The sequence below is a fragment of the Musa acuminata genome, chromosome BXJ2-4, assembly GCF_036884655.1.
Source record: "Musa acuminata AAA Group cultivar baxijiao chromosome BXJ2-4, Cavendish_Baxijiao_AAA, whole genome shotgun sequence".
NCBI lineage: Eukaryota > Viridiplantae > Streptophyta > Magnoliopsida > Zingiberales > Musaceae > Musa > Musa acuminata.
In genome coordinates this window covers 45,963,009-45,978,482 of record NC_088341.1, presented here as the reverse complement: position 1 = coordinate 45,978,482, position 15,474 = coordinate 45,963,009, and the positions used below count along the sequence as shown (strand labels likewise).

General features: G+C 41.5%; 3 protein-coding genes and 1 long non-coding RNA gene across 9 annotated transcripts; 2 read left to right on the top strand and 2 right to left on the bottom strand.

Annotated features, from left to right (window-relative positions):
• Positions 1–1,107: 1,107 nt before the first annotated feature.
• Positions 1,108–9,460, bottom strand: LOC135611260 (1-aminocyclopropane-1-carboxylate synthase 7-like). Of its 2 annotated transcripts, XM_065106827.1 has the most exons (5): positions 9,428–9,460; positions 2,689–2,838; positions 2,470–2,598; positions 2,221–2,381; positions 1,108–2,140 (listed from the first exon to the last, which is right to left on the bottom strand). In XM_065106827.1, exons 1-5 carry the CDS (start codon positions 9,458–9,460, stop codon positions 1,276–1,278), a joined length of 1,338 nt encoding a protein of 445 aa, XP_064962899.1. In that variant the 3' UTR covers positions 1,108–1,275. The 2 variants fall into 2 exon arrangements, with proteins under 2 accessions (XP_064962899.1, XP_064962900.1); XM_065106828.1 differs by lacking the exon at positions 9,428–9,460 and having other exon boundaries at positions 2,689–2,851.
• Positions 5,810–9,103, top strand: LOC103982301 (dof zinc finger protein DOF3.1-like). 2 transcript variants are annotated; one of them, XM_065106831.1, is made up of 3 exons: positions 5,810–5,887; positions 6,068–6,173; positions 6,279–9,103. In XM_065106831.1, exon 3 carries the CDS (start codon positions 8,252–8,254, stop codon positions 8,915–8,917), a length of 666 nt encoding a protein of 221 aa, XP_064962903.1. In that variant the 5' UTR covers positions 5,810–5,887; positions 6,068–6,173; positions 6,279–8,251; the 3' UTR covers positions 8,918–9,103. The 2 variants fall into 2 exon arrangements, with proteins under 2 accessions (XP_064962903.1, XP_009397467.2); XM_009399192.3 differs by having other exon boundaries at positions 5,882–6,173.
• LOC135611261 (uncharacterized) lies at positions 8,753–11,087 on the bottom strand. Of its 4 annotated transcripts, none has more exons than XM_065106835.1 (2): positions 10,439–11,087; positions 8,753–8,889 (listed from the first exon to the last, which is right to left on the bottom strand). In XM_065106835.1, the coding sequence occupies exon 1, from the start codon at positions 10,805–10,807 to the stop codon at positions 10,448–10,450; it is 360 nt and encodes a 119-aa protein (XP_064962907.1). In that variant the 5' UTR covers positions 10,808–11,087; the 3' UTR covers positions 8,753–8,889; positions 10,439–10,447. The 4 variants fall into 4 exon arrangements, with proteins under 4 accessions (XP_064962907.1, XP_064962906.1, XP_064962905.1 ...); XM_065106834.1 differs by lacking the exon at positions 8,753–8,889 and adding an exon at positions 9,438–9,774; XM_065106833.1 differs by lacking the exon at positions 8,753–8,889 and adding an exon at positions 9,438–9,751 and having other exon boundaries at positions 10,439–11,085.
• A 1,355-nt stretch (positions 11,088–12,442) lies between these two features.
• On the top strand, positions 12,443–14,826 carry LOC135611259 (uncharacterized). The gene is made up of 3 exons (XR_010486487.1): positions 12,443–12,480; positions 12,631–12,731; positions 12,865–14,826. It is a non-coding gene; the product is annotated as an uncharacterized LOC135611259 (long non-coding RNA).
• The last annotated feature ends 648 nt before the right edge of the window (positions 14,827–15,474 follow it).

Genomic DNA, 15,474 nt, shown 5'->3' with positions numbered 1-15,474 from the left:
GGGCAATACAGGTCAACCATTTCGGAGTTGTGATATGAACAGAAGCACTGAGAGATGGATTACATCTGAAGGCATGAGCACCAAGAAAAAGAAATGGATTTTACTATCCGCAAAGGGCAAAGCAGTTGCTCTGACATATTATATGTCGTTACAGCAAACTTTTGATCATAATCTACTTCAGAAAAATGGCAATCTTTATTATGTCTAAGAGTTCTTCGGTTATGATGGACGACTACGTTAGATGAAGTTGGCCTTTGAAGGAGACATCTATGAATATCATGGTCAAACAATGCAGCTCTTATATCGTATGCTGTTCGAGTTCGATTGCAAAAGTCAACTCAAATGTACATTTGTTGCGTCGCTATGCACAGTGACAAGCATTCACGTGTGATCATCATCCCTGTGCTGAAAACTAGCTTGTTGTTATTGACCATGGCAATTGGTGTCCACCTCGTTGACCAGCGACTTACACCAAAAGTTGCATACCCTTTGACTCGTATCATAGATTATCATAGCTAATAAAGATCGGGGTTCGGTGGTGTGTGCAACATACTAATCCTAATATGTTTGTGAGAGCAGAAACATATAAGAAGAGTATATGACCTAACCCTTTGATGACTTAGCAAATTTGATGATTAGGTTTCTGTTTCAAGTGTAATTTAAATCAAGTTGCACTTCTCATGATGTGGAGGGTGGGTTCAATAATCATGACATCGGCAATACAAGAGTTGACTACACTAAAAATGGCGGATGTATACTTACTAAAGCCACAGACATGCAACCCAATGATATGGGAGGAGAGCAGTACATATTAAATATTGGGATGACTACACTCCCCAATTGTGGGCTATACAGATTATTATTGTTGAACAATCTTTCGGTATATCTGGACTATATATATCAAGGTTAGACTGGAAGAAAAGAAATAATTGAGACATTAAGAGGAGCAATACAACACCACATATATAGCACTCTAAGACTATCAGGTTAATGAAAAGATATTACGAGGAAGAATCATAATGAAACAGGACCAAAGCATTTTATTCATAGATGGCTAGCTAGCTTCATGATTGTATACATTGAAGATGTATATATGAACTTCCTGTGAAAGTATTCTATGGAAATGCAAGGCTCTAATCAAAAGAGGTGGTGTTTCTTCACCTCTTCAAAAACACAGTCTTCCCCCAAGATAAATCAAAAGGAAAAGAAAAGAAAAATGAAACCAGCAAAATCATGAGAGGATAATGAATGAAGTGGCTGGGTCTGCAGCAAACATTATTTCTCTTGTTTTGCCTTCATGTTCTTCATGAAGTCCTTTATTCTCCTCAGTGCAACTTCCAGTGTTTGCTGGCTCATATTAGCAAAGCATACCCTAAACCAGCCTGCTTCCGAACAGTGGCAGGAAGAGCCTGGGGATATGTTAAGCTTCGCCTCGTGCACTATCAAGCTCCAAAGTCTCAGCTCTCCTTCCCTGGTGGGCTCTTCGAGTAATGGTGCCAGATTCATCCAGCAGAAGAGCCCAGCATTCCCTGGCAAGCACTCGATCCCGGCATTCTTGAGACCTTCGGTGATGAAATCACGCCTATTCTTGAGCCTTTCTCTATTTGTCTTCAGGTAGTTCTCGGTGAACCCTCTATCAGCCAGCATCGAAGCCAACATCCTCTGAGTCTGAGACGAGACTAATGTGAAGCTGGACATCCTCCTAGCAGCCGTCACCACTCTATCGTTGTACGAGTAAATTGCTCCCACTCTAAATCCAGGCAGGCCAAGATCCTTGGAGAGGCTATACACGATGTGGACTCTGTCACAATCTTTGTAGCCGCGAGCTTCGACAATCTCCGCGACGCTGACGAACTCATCGGAGGAGAACACGGAGCCTGAGTAGATCTCGTCTGAGATCAAGTGGATGTCCTTCTGCGTCACAAAGTCTAATACCTCCTCGAGTACATGCCTTGCGATCGCGGTGCCCAACGGGTTCGATGGGTTTGTGAGGAGAAGTCCTCTGACTCTAATCTTCATGCCTTCTGTTTTCACGTATGCATCTTCTAAGGCCTGGAGAGTTACTTGGAATCCATTTGAGCTGCTACAGTGGACCGGAATGATACGAACACCAGTTCTCCATCTTAGATCTCTGTCAAACCTGGATTAGAAGTGGTTTTCCTGTTAACCTAATTAAGCCAAGATTAACAAGCGGCACCGTGAGGTGGCCGTAGCTCTTACCCAGGATAATAAGGTGTTGGGATCAGCAAACAATCTCCGGGATCTGCTAAGATGAAGGTGAGTAGCTCGTTTGCGGCGGTTGCACCTGCGGTGAGGACGATGCGTTCGGGATCAAACTTTGCCCTGCCTTCTCTTATCTGTTCCATAAAAGTTGCCATTTCCTGCAGACACAGTTGTAGTCGAGCGTGATTCTCTGAAACAATTACGAACGGATAAGCAACACAATCGTTCCCAGGTTATGCTTATTGCCTGTCTAAAGGTTTGTAGACCATGGTAATCTTGAAACAAAGCGTTTTCTCTGAAGCCGGAGATACCACATCCCCAGCCGGATGCTCCCGGGTGCTGGTCTAAATACTTCTCCAGTAGATCAAATGAAACCTGAGAAAGGCCACAAGGGCACAGTCAGGCAAGAGAAATGAAGACAACTTCTTCTTATGCTAAAATGAGTATGCATCAGTAATAGCTTACTTGGTTCTCTGCCAAACCCATCTGAATGACCCCTGCAGGGTTGCTTGCAGCATCATAAGGGTCTTCATCATAAGCTTTCCACCCAGCAAAGTAGGGGGAGTCCTCCCCGTGGGTGTTGGAAGTTGCCACTTCTGAGAGTGGCACACAGGACTCAGCACCCTTAACCATTTGTTTGGAGTTGCAAGTTAGAGTTGCCGAGGGAAATGAACGAAGTCAAAGCAGAGCCTCCCGAGAGAACTCCCCATTTATGAGTGCCAAAAGGAGTCTCAAACTCTGAAACAAGGACATAAAAATGCAAGGCAGCCAATGATTGCCAAAGGGTCTGGCAAGTTCAAGTCTTATCTTTCGGGACAGCTGTTGCCCTGCTGCGGTTTAATAGAAGCTTCTTTTTTATCCCTCATTTTGCATGATAATTTTTGCCTAGAAATGGAGACAATGGTGTTCGCATTTCTACCTTATATACTATTTTAAGCAAAATCACTTAGTCAACCCATATTAACGCAATGATAGATCTGTGCATGGAGGAATATATCAATAAGATGAAGCATGCATGCTCCTCCTAAATGACCTAATCCCTGGGATCAAATTAAGAACCTAAACTTAGCTTGTGGAGGTGTTAGGTCGTAGATTGCATGGGAAAAAATCAACGTATCCTCGCAATAGATTAGGATGACAAAAGAGAAGGCCACAATGGAAATCCACCACATGTTAGAAAGTACTTATTCTTTGGTCATAGAAAAAGATGTATCATCCAATGGCTCACAATACATTCATTCATTCTATTTTTTGCTCATCCACTGTCGTTAAGAAGAGGAGTCGGATAACTTTTCGCCTCGAGATAACCTTCATTCTGTCTCTACAAAGCGTAGTGATACGTGATACTTAGTTGATAGATAGATAGACAGATATCAGGCTTGAATCCATGTAATGTCATGAATGCAGTTTAATGTAGTACCTCAACAGATCACTGCAACATCATACGATGGCTGAATACTTCAATGTATGAAGAGGTAGGTGTACTCCAATATGTCATGCTGACTTCTTCTACGGAGGTGATATTTGTGGTCCTTGTTAGAGTTCAGTCAACAAGACAATGAAACAATACAAATCTCCCGAGTTCAACCAGAAAAGAGTAGCAAACTGACACAAAGAAATATTATATTTAATGCCTGGATCTGCCCTTCTCGAGGGATCCCTCAGAGAACCAGCTAAACCAATACCAAGTCATTGACTGTGAACCTTGAGCAGTGACTTTAATAGGGGCTGCATGATCCTCAACATCACTACTTTATGTGGCTGTTGGAAATATGCGACCTTCAACTCATTCTTTATCGAGGTCTGACTATTCTTAAGATGTTTCAACACATTTATAGCCAGATATATATTGTTTGCCTCGATTTTTCTGCTCATCTCATCCTGCAACAATTGGCATCTCAACAACTGCGTTATCTAAGATGGTATCTGTGTGGTCTATCTATGCCGATTAATCCCTTCATTGGCCTGTTGATGTCTACAGCAATCAATTCTGATGTCATGCAGTGATCTACTCGGATTAGAGGCTTGCCAAGATCTAGTTGGTGAAGTTTGATCATCAAGTGTTAGGATTATTAGGTTATGTTTTCGTCAGCCTTTATATAGCTGTTGAAATCAATGATGGTATATATGCTTTGTGGAAGGTATCGATGGCGATAATTGTATCCTTTTCATGTTGTAAGAAAACCTTTAAAGACAAAGTTTTCAGCTTGCTGCCTTGTACAATTCTCATCAATTGTGCGCATGAACAGTTTGGAGATGTTGTTCTTGAAAAGAAGGAACATGCCAAATTTTCCTATTCAATGAAAATGGAATCTTCACATAAATCTTTATATCCTTCTTTATCTCAATAATTTTGCCAAGGAGATCTCTTGGGTGTGCATCGAATCGGACATTCTCTATGCTAGAGGATCTGTTTGGCTAAATGTGAGAATCAAATCGACTGAGAGACTGAGAAGATCGACTCGGTGAGTATAATGTCAGTGGCCAAAATAAGTGGAGGAAGATGAATATGGACATACATCTCATTCTAGAAAGAGATGCTCTCTCAATTTAGCTCATGAACTATGGCCACTCGTTTATCTGCGGCTGAGCCAATGCAATCTCCATGGTTGGAAGAGATATGCTCTAAAATAATGAAGGCACCGCCACCACCACCACCGACTGCCATTAAGAAGTGGACGAGTATGTTAACTCTGGTTAGCAAATGAAGCATGAGAAGAAAGAAAGAAGAATATGAGAGCCAAGGATGGAATCCGTTCTCCATCTTGCTCAGCAGAACAGTTCTCCATCTTACATCTCCACATTGATCGAAGAACATTTTTCCTGTGTTCACTGTTGAGGAGCAACATCATATAGTCTCGGATCACAAAACAGTTCCTAGTGCTGCTAAGTTTTGTGGCTTCTGCAGTTACTGTCTAAAGAAGGGCATCATACTATCTTGTGCAGTCAGGCACACCAAAGATGTCATTAGAAGATTACACTTATTTGTAGATTCCTATCATGTAGATGTAGTCAGTCTATTCTAAATATATGTCAAGCTAAAGCTATGTAGCTGCTGCGAGTTGCCATCACATTAGTTTAACGACTACGTACATGACATTGCATGCATCGCAAGAAACACTAGCAATTGCATGAGCAGACAGGAGAAGATTAATTGGTGAACGTGTGATGAATAGATGCTTTACGTAACTGGGAAAGATCTTGTGGACGTACGTCATTACCATCTCATGCAACTGCACATGCGATTTGCAAGATCACATGCACACAAAACAATGACGCGTGCTAATATTCCTCTCTTGTTGGAACACATGAAGGCAAGCAAGGCCATATGCTCGTTGCGGGCGTACTTGCCATGAAATCTGAAGCTGAGGCTTAGTATCACTTCAGACTATTAATTGGGAGGAACAACGAATCTGAAGGAAATGTAGGGTTGTCTCTGTGTTCCTTCGTCCTCATGACATTTTATATGCTATTGCATCAGAGAATAGATTGACTTGGATTCTTTCCCCTTCTTATAACCCTGGGATGTGTGGTCTCGTCATAAGACGCGTTGTGGCATAGACCGCCGTCAGAATTCTCATGCCCAAAATGCATTATAGGTTGCTAAATGGTCAAACGCAGTATCAATCTCAAAACCCAGCTAGATTTCAGCGCACAAGTGCAGGTATGTTCTTAACAACTTGATTTGGAGTTGCATTAGTGTTCCGATTAATTCTTGTGAGCTTTACATTTTGTTTGCGCCCCTTCTTTTACATAATGAAACAAGATCTGGTGAACTGCATGGAAAAGAGCTGGGAAAATATAATTCAAATCATAATTGTAATTGATTTCAGTGGGATTTCAGGGCCTCGTTTAAATTGATGCTGTAGTGGAATCCAAAGCCCACGGATGAGAAGAATGTAGTCCGTACTTTGGGCTGTCCAATCGATGTGTGCACAAGAAATTGTCATGTATTTTTCCTTGTCTTCTTCCATTGAATCCCAAGCTAGCATGCTCTTTCTCCATCTCTTTCATTTTCTCACGTCTTTGAACTCAAAAGCAATTTTTTTTCTCAGCGGGGAATCAGAAACACTCTGAAGATTTCATCAGAAGAAAAAGAAAACGTTTTGAGGAAATATAATCAGATACTTGGAAATCTGTGTATAGCTTAGCTGTACAGAACTGAAAGCCCATCGCAAGAAATTAGGAAGATGATTCAGTAAGGTTCTTCGGTCATCCCTTCCCTTCTGGTGAATGGAACACAAACCAAAGCACAGATATACACGATTGTGCGTCGAACGGTGTGCCCTGTGATAGGCAGGCAGGCAGCCATTTTGGCATCTCTGCGATTGTTCTCTGCAGGGATGAGCATATCATATGCACTTGTGTCTTCTGCCAGTTTGCACCACAATTTGATGCCATCTCTTTGTCAACAATCTGCACCAGTCTTACCACTTGTATGTGGATGAAAGGATCCAACTTCATGTTACCTTTCAGTGGTAGTTTATGGCACAGAATCGATGCAGCAAAAGCAGACATATAGACAATTCTTAGATTGTTCAGTAACCATACAGGTTAGAGGCATTGCACAATTTTCAACTGCTGATGGCTTGTGATGCTGTTCTGTATCTCAAGTATTCTCATCTTTCGGTGATCGGAATCAGTTCTTTGGACTTGTGACAACCAAAAAACCAATACTGGGGGTCACAGATTCACAGAATCGATTCTTGATCATGGAAGCATGGAGAACAATAGACATGCATAAACATCACAGACATTGGAGTATACTATGAACATCTAACAAGCTTACTGATGCTAATGAGTTTGTATCTGGCAAATTCCACAGTAGGGATGTAGTAACAGTGGCGAACTAGTCATCCGGCATAGTGGACATGTCATGCTTATCCTCTCAGCTCGTTAGATGTTCGCCACTGTTTGTGATGTTTTGGGTTATCATCATTTCAGATAAGACTACAAGACGAACAACTCAAGTGAGTCCATGGAAGCCAGTTGCAGTCAAGTGTCATGCGGGTTGGTGTTGTCGAGTGGATCTATATTTAAATATATGTATGCGATGAGCAAAAGAATAGGATTGCATCAAACCAAGTAGCAATGCGCCATGTCTGGTTTTATGCATCTCAATTATCAATCCAATATGAACTGAATCAGATTCCATGCGATCCATCAACATGTAGAACAGCAATTTGTGGATCCATCGACATGCTAGCCATTGAAGCAAATAAGTGGTTAAGTATAATGCTTTGCTTCGACGCTATCATGATTATAAATTAATGATATCATGGTGCTGTCAGAGATCTATAATTTCACCACGTAAGACTGTTCCACCGCAACACAGATCCCATTTAAAGAGAATAGATATAGCACTTTAACCACATCATTAGCATTAAGATTTGCATGAGTGGGTTAGTAGTCAGCACTCAGCAATGGAAATCTCTGGAGCGACACCCGAGCCTGCTGCGTTATATATTCCACCGCACCAGACCATCATGCACACAGATAGAGAGAGAAGAACAAGACAGCCGAGTAGTTGGAATATGTTCTTCGTTTCCGTGCACCCTCCTAATTCCATGTTTGTCTTTCTTTTATGTCGTTTCGTTTGAAGGAGAATTTATGAACCATGGATTGATGGATTCAGAGGCTGCTGCTTCTTCTTCTTCTTCTTCTTCTTCTACTTCTTCTTCTTCTTCTTCTTCTTCTTCTTCTTCTTCTTCTTCTTCTTCTTCTTCTACTTCTGTCTCTATTTCTTGTGTTGTATGAATCCAAAGGTTTCTTTGTTTCATGCTCAAACATTCCTGTCGAGTATCTAAACACACAACAAGATTTCTTCAGTTGAAACAGTAAAAAGAAGAAGAAAAATCCCGACTTTGGCTTCGACATGGTTTGAATTCTCAGACTGCAAGTCCTCTTCTCAGTTGATTCCTCTGCAGCGCAAAGCCAGCCAAACACAAGAAAAAGGAAGGAAAACTGCATCAAGATCTCACCTTTGGGGAGGAGAAACCGGCTGTGGCTCTTCTTCTTCCTCCAAAGAATGCAGGATTCGACGGCGTCGGCGGCAGTTCAAGCGGCAGGGCCTCGGTTTCACGAGCAAGAGCAGAATCTGAGGTGCCCCCGGTGCGAATCCACCAACACCAAGTTCTGCTACTACAACAACTACAACCTCTCGCAGCCGCGTCACTTCTGCAAGAACTGCCGCCGCTACTGGACCAAAGGCGGCGCCCTCCGCAACATCCCCGTCGGCGGCAGCACACGGAAGAACTCCAAGCGCTTCAACGCCTCCTCTTCGTCCTCTGCTGGGTGCAGTATCAAGCGATCCAATCCTCCTACGCCCCTGCCTCGCCTCCCTGGCCTCCCCAAACCCGAGCCCTTCTCTGTTCTCTACCCGCCTCTCGACCCCGACCGCCACTTGCTCGACATGACGGGAAGCTTCAGCTCGCTGCTGTCATCCGACGGGCACTTGGAAACCTTCCTGGGCAGCATCCATCCGGCGGGCGGCGGTTGCGCTACGTCGTTGCCGAGCTCGAGCAGCGTGAACCGTCGCAGCGTTCGCGTTCAGGGGACGGAATCGCCGAGCCCGGCCGGCGACATGTCGACTCCAGCTGTGGAGAACGTCGAAAGACTGGAGACCGATTCCGAGTGCTGGTCTGCGGGGTGGACGGATCTTGCCATCTACAATCCAGGTTCGAGCATGCAGTGAAAGAAGATAACTTGCAACATAAAACTACAAAGATCACTCTTTTTCTTGTTCGTATAGTCTTCTTTTAATGCAATTTAATAGATATGTTCATACGGATAGATACATAATGATGAAGAGATGGATTTCCAGGTTCCATTTCCCTGTCTAATCTGTTCGATCTTAGTGAGATTGGTTTTGAGAGTCGAAGTTTTCTGTGTTGTGCATGTGGTTTCGCATTGGTACTCTGATTTCTTCAGAGGAGAATGTGGATGGCTATTTGGTTCACAGATTAATGATGCAGTGAAGGACAATAATCTCCAGTAGAACAGCCAGTGTCTGATGCATTCAGAGTCATATCCTGCTGCTTTTGCACCAACAATAATGGCTGATTCAACATCAGAATCCTAAACAAGGTAGCTGCTCAAAGTCTACTATGGCTCTTTGTTCCCAAGTTGGAGTGCAAAATTGGCCTAATATGCTTGCGTTAATGATAGCTGACTCACATAGTCATACAAGTAATATCATTATAACATGATCCTGCTGGCACTGCACATCAATCCCCATAATTAGATGTCAACATTGTTTCATATGCCAACAATTGAACAAACTAGAACAACATTGTTTTATCTCATCCCACTGCTATGAAGAAAGCTATGATTAGATACAACTATAGAGAAGGCATTAAAGCTACACTGGCATCAAATTTCCTTATCTATGTTTTCTTGATCTTATTCATTATCCTCCATGTGTGAGGAGGCATCACAGTTCTCGACAACAAGTGGTGACCAAGAATCAAGAATCTTTGTTGTGCCTCCTTTTTCTTCCTTTGCCTGGTTCTTCTTCACTATGAAGAACCTGAAATTGAAACCAAGAACAAGCTACCAAAAAAGTTAAAGCATCCTCGCAAACTGACATAAGATTCTTGAGAAAGAAAGGATGAAATGCCGCATGCATGCTTGATTATGCTAGGAGAAGGCAGAGAGGATCCAGGAACGCCAACAAGGAGATATCCATGCCAAAGCTGGGTTTTATCTTGGATCAGAAATAAGCTGCATTCACATGATGAGCATAGAGATAGATTCAGAGATTATAATTGTCTAATAATATTCACAAGCTGTGATGAAAGTGCCAGTCAGATTCACAGATATGAATTGCTAGATTCTGATCGAAACCGGGACACGATTCAATGGAATGAAATAACTCAGATATTGGTTCAAATGTATCTAATCTCATTGAAATGGGAACATCCTATCAACTTTTTTGTCTGCAGAATACAAGATCATAAAATATAAGTTTAAGTTGGGGTTCTGATTACATGCATCGAGATAAATCTGTGAACATGGCTTTGTGATACGAGTACAGCAGCACAAATGAAGCGTCCACAGGGTGAGCATGCAACATCACATTGAGAAATGGGAATCACATCGATCAATCCTTCATACAATAAAGATCCAACAATTTCTGATGTTTACAGATGCATAGGCCTAAAAAAGCTGAGATTATGGTGACAAATCGAAGAGAGGAAGATGCATGATAAAATACCTAAAGGAATCACCACCACCCATACACCACCTGGGTGCATCTGTCCTTGAGCCACCTGAAGCTTCTCCTCAGGCTCCCCTTCATCTTTCCCTCCACAGCGTAAGCCTTGTATCCCGCCACCCTCTTCTTCCTCTGTAACTCGGGGTCGCTGAGGCTCCATCCACTCCTGGAGGAAGAGGAACCAGAGGCGCTCTTCCCCTTCTTGAGCTTGATCTCCTTAGGGGCCTGGTTGCTGCTGTGAGAGGAGGCATAAGACGCGCTGTAGCACCTGAGGTCCTGAGGGCCAGAGAGAGAAGGCTGAGGCCTGCTCTCATAGACCTCCATCTCCATCCTCCCATCCCCATAAGACCTTGACCTGTAATCCTCCATGGAACCAAAGGAGAGACCTTTCTACCACTTTCTGATGTATTGATAAAGATTGGTGTTGGAGAGGATCTGTCTTCAGAGTTTCTCAACTGGGAGAAAAAGCTGAGCTTTTCTTCTTCTTCTTTTAGCTGCTTCTGCTGCTGCTTCACTTTACCATCTTTTTGTTGTGCGTTCTGAGTCAAAGGAAGCAAAGTGGGGTGGGGGAAAGGGGGTCAGAAGTGTGATGAAGGGAAGGTGGTACAAACAAACAGATGCTCTGAGAGATTATGCTGGAGTTGTTGCCCATGATTTGAAGCATGACATCCAATGAGCTCAAATTTCTGGTTAGTTGCATGTAATTGTTAATCAAACGTGCTCCATTTGACTGGAGAATCTAATCCAGTTGTCCTTTTCTTAGGCAAATCTAATCTAGTTGGTTGTCCTTGTTCTAGGATTTCTGTTGCTAGAAAAATCTACTACGTTATGCAAAATATATTACAATAATGCAGCAGAAACATTCTCGTTGCTGTACTCTTTACTGAGAAGTATATATATATATTGTATATTATAAGTGCTTACACACAGAGGAAACCCATCGAACACAATTTTAGCAAGCACAAACTGTGGTAATAATCAACACAGCCCATTTCATTTACACAAGAGAATGCCACAACACAGGCTTTCGGGACTCTGATTGATTAAGAGGAACAGTGACATGCTTGTCCTACTTAGCCTCTCTGACTACTTGCACATGGATCTGTTATGTGCCCACATCACTGGTCTGGCCATTCATGTCCTGTTTCTTCTCTTGTGTGGTAGGTGTGACTAATCCTTGTCCTCTGTCTACCTTGGATCAACTTGTGGTTGTTGTCGGTGGCATTTTCCAAGAACTGCATGTAGTCCTCCACTCCGAGGAGAGAACACGAGCGTTGATGTCCAACCTTGTCTCCTCCTTTCATTGATGTAGATGGTCTTTTCCTATGGTCTTCTATGATCTTTATTTTAGGAGGAAGAAATGAAGGCTCATGGTGGTGATGCATCACAAGCAAGACCAACTGATTCACAGTCTGGATTTACCAATCAAGATCACTTGGATGAGAAGCTCATAATTGGATGAGTCGAATTCTTTTGTTTCACACGCAAATGAGCGATCTACAACAAAAAGTACAAATGATATTTATTTCATGAACGAGAAAATAAAAAGAAAAAGAAAAATTCAAGTGCTTTGTGATCGTTCACGAATCGCAAAGCATCACGTTCATTAATGTAATAACCTTCTACTGCTTAGCACGATCGCTAATATATTGAACAGTCATTCGTTCTTAGATTTGTGATCGTTCACGAATCTCAAAGCTTCGTGTGTGTAAGTAACCACGACTGCTCGATCACATGGTCCCAGTTTTATTGAACCTATGTGTGATCGTTCGCGCCTCTCAAAGCACCGTGTTTCCCAGTGTGGTATCCAATCAAGAACCCTCCAACTGACATAATCGGCGTTTCTATTGAATCATCCTTCACCGTTAGATTTATGATCTTTCACGTATCGCAAAGCAGAGGGTTCCCCCGACGACGTATTTATAGACCCCTTCTCCCCTCTCTCCTGAATAGCCGCTCTTTGTGGTCTTCGATCCGGTCAGTGGCGACCCGATCCATCTGGTACTCGTCTCCCCCATCTCCTCTGCTTCCTCCGCCGGATGGTAAGAGGTCCCTCTCGATCTCGATCTGTGATCTTGTTCACCTTTCCGCTCTCGAGTTCTTTTAGGGTTCTTGAGATCTTCAGGGTTTTGAGATCTCCCGTGTTCTCTCTTCTTTTTCTTCGCCTTATTCTTCTGATGGAATCGTGTTAGGCACCGAAACCGGTGACGAGCCCCGTCCCCGTCCAGTGGTACCCGGCGCTCTCCGCGCTGTTGCTCGTCGGCGGCCTCTTCTTCACTGCCTTCTTCTTTATGTAAGCCCTCATGTAGACCCCTCTTTTTCGTCTGTTTCTTGATTTCTTTCTTGTTGATGCAACCTTTCTTGATTTCTTCTTGTCTCGATGTTAAACTTTAATGTCTTTCTGTATCACGCTTGTGCATTTGGAGTCATTAAACAAAGATTTGAGAGAAATTTGAGAGTCCTGCACCAAATGTACCAAAATTAGTTGAGAGAATCGATTTTATGTATACGGGCTACAATCTTCCGCCGATGATGGCTTCGCATACCATAGGGTAAATATCCTAATCTAGCAAAGGATTTACGGTTAGATGTTTATTATTGGATCTTGTTTGTGCTGTAAGCTTTCATGGAATGCGTCGTGCGCTTGTTGTTGACTGAGAGTCTCTTTGTATTGTTTGACTGGAAGATTTCTTTTGGGATCTTTATTAGATAATTTTTTGACGATATATAATATGTAGAGCGTTACTTGGTTTATTGTAGAACTTGTGAAATCTAACATATGACCTTTGCCTTGATTCAACAATCTGACAAAGTGAAAAAAGATTGAAGTGGATTTGCCTCGATTTGCAGTACTTAGTCATCATTGTGATTCAGATAGATATCACCTCAGTCACATATGAAATGTATAGATTGATTCATTTCTTATAGAACCGGTAGATTCATATGGACCCAAATTTTATTTTATGTTACTTATTATGTATATAACCCAGTGGTTCTAGTTGCATTTCTGTCATTTGGCAGCGCTGTAGTGAAATATTATTTCACTTCTATAGGGCTGCAAGAGTGCGTTTTCACATCCATTCCCTTTTCTGTTCATAATTTGTTTGTTCACTTGCTAATCTTAATTGGAAGCTCCGCAAAATCATATAAACCTCTCCTTTTAGTCTTCATTGTGTTTTTTCTTGGTGATTTTGAAAAGAATGTATAGGCGTTGTTCAGGTTGCTCTTGGTATATTATATTTTAGTTGGATTAATTTATTTCTTGGGAGAATGACTAACCAAGTTATTCAGAGAAAGGCAATTGTGTTGAAGATATTACGGTCATAATCGTCAAGTAAAATTGCTGGTAATCGAGAATATGATCAGCTGAGATTTGATGTTAAACTTGTAGCATCCGGATCTTCATAAGGGAAAACAGGAATGTCATGTGATGCTAAGAGTAGGTGGAATTCGATGACGTTTTGGATAGACCTGTTTTGAGGTTTTTGTTTTAAGATGAATCTGATTATTCTATTGTTGAGATAAAAATCCCTGTCTTAGAGCAGCATTGTTGTGTTCAAGGCAGTGATTGCTTTTGCTTCCTAATTCTCTTAGGATCTATAGTGGGATATAATGAAGTTTGCTCCCTAATTTTCAATCCACGGACTTACAAAAGATATAAAGGAGGTAGTAGCATAATTTGTAATTTCCCATTAGTTTTACTGAGGAATTTAATGGCGGGTTGGATTTGTATGTAGGGACAACTGAGTTTCTACATGATCCATCTGATTAAAGGACGACTACATATGACTTATTGTGCCATTGACTGTACTTAATTATAGGATCAGTACTTCAGACTCTTTGAATCAGGTCATGACAGATCGTACTTCAGCAACTCTGTGTGCCTGTGGACTAACAAGTTCCTTGATGAGCTGCTACCAGGATGATGTTTTTGGGTTAGATCCACACTAGAACAGCTGGTCAACCTTGGGCTTGTTTCCTTGCACGTTGACAAGGACATCAAACCATTTCAGTAGAGAAGAACACAATGTTCCAGTAGTCCCACATTGATAGTTGATTGCTAATTGAATAAATACATTTAGCTAGATGAGACTACTGTCGCATAAGATATCTTCAAATGCAACATAGTTGATATATTAATATTTGATTTTGGGACTGCAGTTCAGAGGATGGAACAGAAATTTCCTATAATACTTGATTACTTTCATGTTTAGGTTTTGATTTTCAATTCTTATTGGGTTTGCCTTTCTTATCATTGCTATTAACAAGAAATCTTGCTAGCACGTCTTCAAAAATCAACCTTGCTATACCTTTATCTATGATTAGGAACAATTGTTGACTTAAGTAATTTTCTAACCAGGTGTTACAATTCAACACTTCAGAGACCATATTGGAAATCTTATTTGTAGATCTTACTAGCTGTATGGTTTTAGAATATAATCAGACCCATCCTTATATGAAATTGAAGCATGCAATTGACAGATTGGTGTATGAAGGAGATTTCTACTTATTAATTAAAGTAGAGTTTGTGAATAGTGGACCCTGGTTCTTCTAAGAGTTTGTGAATAGTGACCAGTGTTCTGTTCAAATATGAGGTTATGACACATTGAAGTGAAATGGCTTTTTTTGTAATAGCATAAAGTTCAACCATCTTTGAATTGTTTGTCTTCCCAGAAATTTATTTCTCATGCAAATTCAGAAATTATGTATAACATGAGTTGGATTTGTTTGATTGAAATAAACATTCAGGGTGAGAGGTATTACATGGGAGTAACTGTAGTTCACAAATAGCCTTAAATGTTAAGAACAGTTTGTTTGGCTTGATAATCAATTGTAAAACCAGCCTAGTAAAAATAACCTTGACTACGAGGGGCTTTGTTGTTGATCTTGAGGGAAATGGAGAGAGTAGTATTTTTGTGCTGTGGCAACTAGAGTTTATGCTATGAATGAATAACAATCTTGGTGAATAGCTGTGTTTTGATTTAAAAATTATTGCTTAGAGACATGGAATTGAGGTTTAAACTTCCAAACCAATA